Genomic DNA, 2,967 nt, shown 5'->3' with positions numbered 1-2,967 from the left:
GAGATCGCGCCATTGCACTCCAGCCTGGGTAACATGAGTGAAACTCCGTCTCAAAAAAAAAGAAAAAAAGAAAAAAAACACAGAGCTTTATTGTTCTCAACATCAGCGGCAGCGGTCTCTGTAGGACAGGGGAGTGAGTTCCGTTGACTGACAGGGATAGGTGGCTCCTACTTGCCGGAGATGAGCGGGTTCTGCAGGACCACAATGACTGAGTCCCCGTGCAGGAACGTCTTGGAGATGTAGCGGTCTTTGTTGACTGGCTTGGACTCCTTCTTGCCCTTGCCGCTCTTGGGTACCTCAGTCCACAACTCCTTCACGTTCTCCAGCACCATGTTGCAGTGCCTATCGAAGGCCTTCATGCAGCCCAGGAGTTTCTTATTGTTGCGGCAGTTGATGAGCATTTCGGTGTTGTTTTTGACAGACTGAGTGAGCACAGAGAGTGGACCCGTGTTAAATTCCTCCTCCTCTCGCTTCTGCAGCTCCTCCGGGGTCATCTCACTCTTGGGCTTGTTGAGGAGGCTCATGTTGGTCACTAAGCTCTCGGTTCACTCCGGTTTCCTCCGTGTTGCTCAGATGGGAAAGTTTTATGATGCAATGCAAAGTCATACTAACTATAAAGAAGATAAGTGATAAATTTGTCCATATTACAATGAATAATCTTTGTTTTTCAAAAATGCAATATTAATATAATGGAATAGATAGCATAGGATAGATTATATTTGCAACATATATAACTGACAAAAAGCTTGTAATCGGAAAGAACTGATTGGGTGTGGCAGCTCACTGTACTCCAGCCTGGGCAACAGAGTGTTATGCTCTGAAGGAAAGAAAAAGAAGGAAAGGAAAGGGAAAAAGAAAAAAAAGGGAAAGGAAAGGGAAAAGGAAAAGGAGGAGGGTCATATGTCCCCACCCAAATATCACCTTGAGTTGTAATAATCCCCATGTCTCAAGGGTGGGGCCAGGTGGAGTTAATTGAATCATTGGGGCAGTTCCCCCATACTGTCCTTGTGATAGTGAATAAGTCTCATGAGATCTGATGGTTCCCCTGCACAAGTTCTCTTGCCTGCCCCCACGTAAGGCATGACTGTGCTTCTCATTTGCCTTCCACCATGATTGTGAGGCATCACAGCCATATGGAGCTATGAGTCAATTAAACATTTTTCCTTTATAAATTACCCAGTCTTGTGAATCACCTGAAGTCTGGATTGCAAGACCAATCTGGCCAATATGGTGAAACCCCATCTCTACCAAAAATACAAAGGTTAGACAGGCGTAATGGCACACACCTGTAGTCCCAGTTACTAGGGAGGCTGAGGCAGAAGAATTGCTTGAACCCAGGAGACAGAGGGTTGTAGTGAGGCAGTGAGCCGTGATCATGCCACTGCACTTCAACCTAGGTGACAGAACAAGATTCAATCTCAAAAAAAAAAAAAAAAGTTACCCAGTTTCAGATATGCATTAACAGTACAATAATGAACTAATACAATGGGCGAGGGAAGAAGAGAGGAGGGAAAGAATTCCTAAATCAGGCTGGGTGCGGTGGCTCATGCCTGTAATCCCAGCACTTTGGGAGGCCAAGGAAAGCAGATCATTTGAAGTCAGGACTTTGAGACCAACATGGTGAAACCCCATTGCTACTAAAAATACAAAAAAATAGCTGGGCGTGGTGGCAGGCACCTGTAATCCCAGCTGAGGCAGGAGAATTGCTTGAGCCTGGGAGGCAGAGATGGCAGTGAGTCAAAACTGTGTCACTGCACTCCAGCCTGGCCGACAGAGTGAGACTCTGTCTCAAGAAATAAAAATAAATAAAATAAAAATAAAAAGACACACACCCTTTCCCCTTTTTGCACTGCATCTAATCACATATAATGCTATGGGATAGGAGGTAGGACTCCACTCGCGGGGTGCGGCTCAGATACCGACCAAATTGAGGACTAGCCAAACCAAGGCCGGGCGGAAGCAGTTTTCCATAAGATGTGTCGGCCAGTGTGCCATGGCAGTTTACCATTGTCATGGAAACACCTGGGAGTCACTGCCCTTTCCACCGCAAGGACTTGATGACCCAAAAGTTCCTTTCCCTGCCCTAGAAATTTCTGCATAAACTGTTTCTTTTTTTTTTTTTTTTTTTGAGATGGAGTTTCGCTCTTGTCGCCCAGGCGGGAGTGCAATTGCGCCATCCCGCTCACTGCAACCTCCGCCTCCCAGGTTCCAGCGATTCTACTGCTTCAGCCTCCTGATTAGCTGGGTTTACAGACACCCGCCACCACGCCTGGCTAATTTTTTGTATTTTTAGCAGAGACGGGGTTTCACCATGTTGGCCAGACCGGTCTCAAGCTCCAGACTTCAGGTGATTCACCCGCCTCAGCCTCCCAAAGTGCTGGGATTACAGGTGTGAGCCACCGCGCCGGACCCTAAAGTGCTTTTTAATCTGCGCATAGTGAAAAGCGGGTATAAATATGGCTGCAGAAGTGCCCTGAGCTGCTGCTCTCTCTGCCTACGGAGTAGCCTTGCTTTGCAGGAGCTGTTATCGAGTTATGACACTGCCTCTTCAATAAAACTATTTCCTTCTACCTCGGGCTTGCTCTCGAATTCTTTCCTGGGCAAAGCTAAGAACCCTCACCAGCTAATCCTCACTTTGGGGCTCACCTGTCCGGCATCAAGACCATTACCTTTGGGGTTATCATTATCATCTCATTCACATCTCTACCAGACAAAAACTATTTGCGCCTTACCCATTTTTGATAGGTCAGCCTCTGACATTACAGACTCTTGGCCCTAATCTAGAACAATAAGAAATGAGAGAAAATTCTATTCCTCTAGAATGGCATTTCTCAACCAACAAAGAACGGACTAAGCCCTAATGCCCAGTGCATTCTTTGTTGATAATCCACTTCTCTGCTCTGCAACTAGAGTGCTGCTAGTTGTGTACTATCTGTGGGAGAATTGAGAAAATAGTCCCTCCAACCA

General features: G+C 46.4%; 1 protein-coding gene across 1 annotated transcript; it reads right to left on the bottom strand.

Annotated features, from left to right (window-relative positions):
• Positions 1–71: 71 nt before the first annotated feature.
• LOC108282905 (small nuclear ribonucleoprotein Sm D2-like) lies at positions 72–574 on the bottom strand. The gene has a single exon (XM_037728034.1). The coding sequence runs from the start codon at positions 522–524 to the stop codon at positions 168–170; it is 357 nt and encodes a 118-aa protein (XP_037583962.1). The 5' UTR covers positions 525–574; the 3' UTR covers positions 72–167.
• Positions 575–2,967: the final 2,393 nt, after the last annotated feature.

Source organism: Cebus imitator, unplaced genomic scaffold (assembly GCF_001604975.1).
Source record: "Cebus imitator isolate Cc_AM_T3 unplaced genomic scaffold, Cebus_imitator-1.0 Scaffold253, whole genome shotgun sequence".
In the NCBI taxonomy this organism is placed as follows: Eukaryota; Metazoa; Chordata; class Mammalia; order Primates; family Cebidae; genus Cebus; species Cebus imitator.
Note: the sequence above shows the minus strand (reverse complement) of the source record. Positions and strands in the feature narration are given on the sequence as shown.

Excerpts from the sequence above, each read along its gene's own strand:
- LOC108282905 (XM_037728034.1), bottom strand. The coding sequence starts at position 524 with ATGAGCCTCCTCAACAAGCCCAAGAGTGAGATGACCCCGGAGGAGCTG.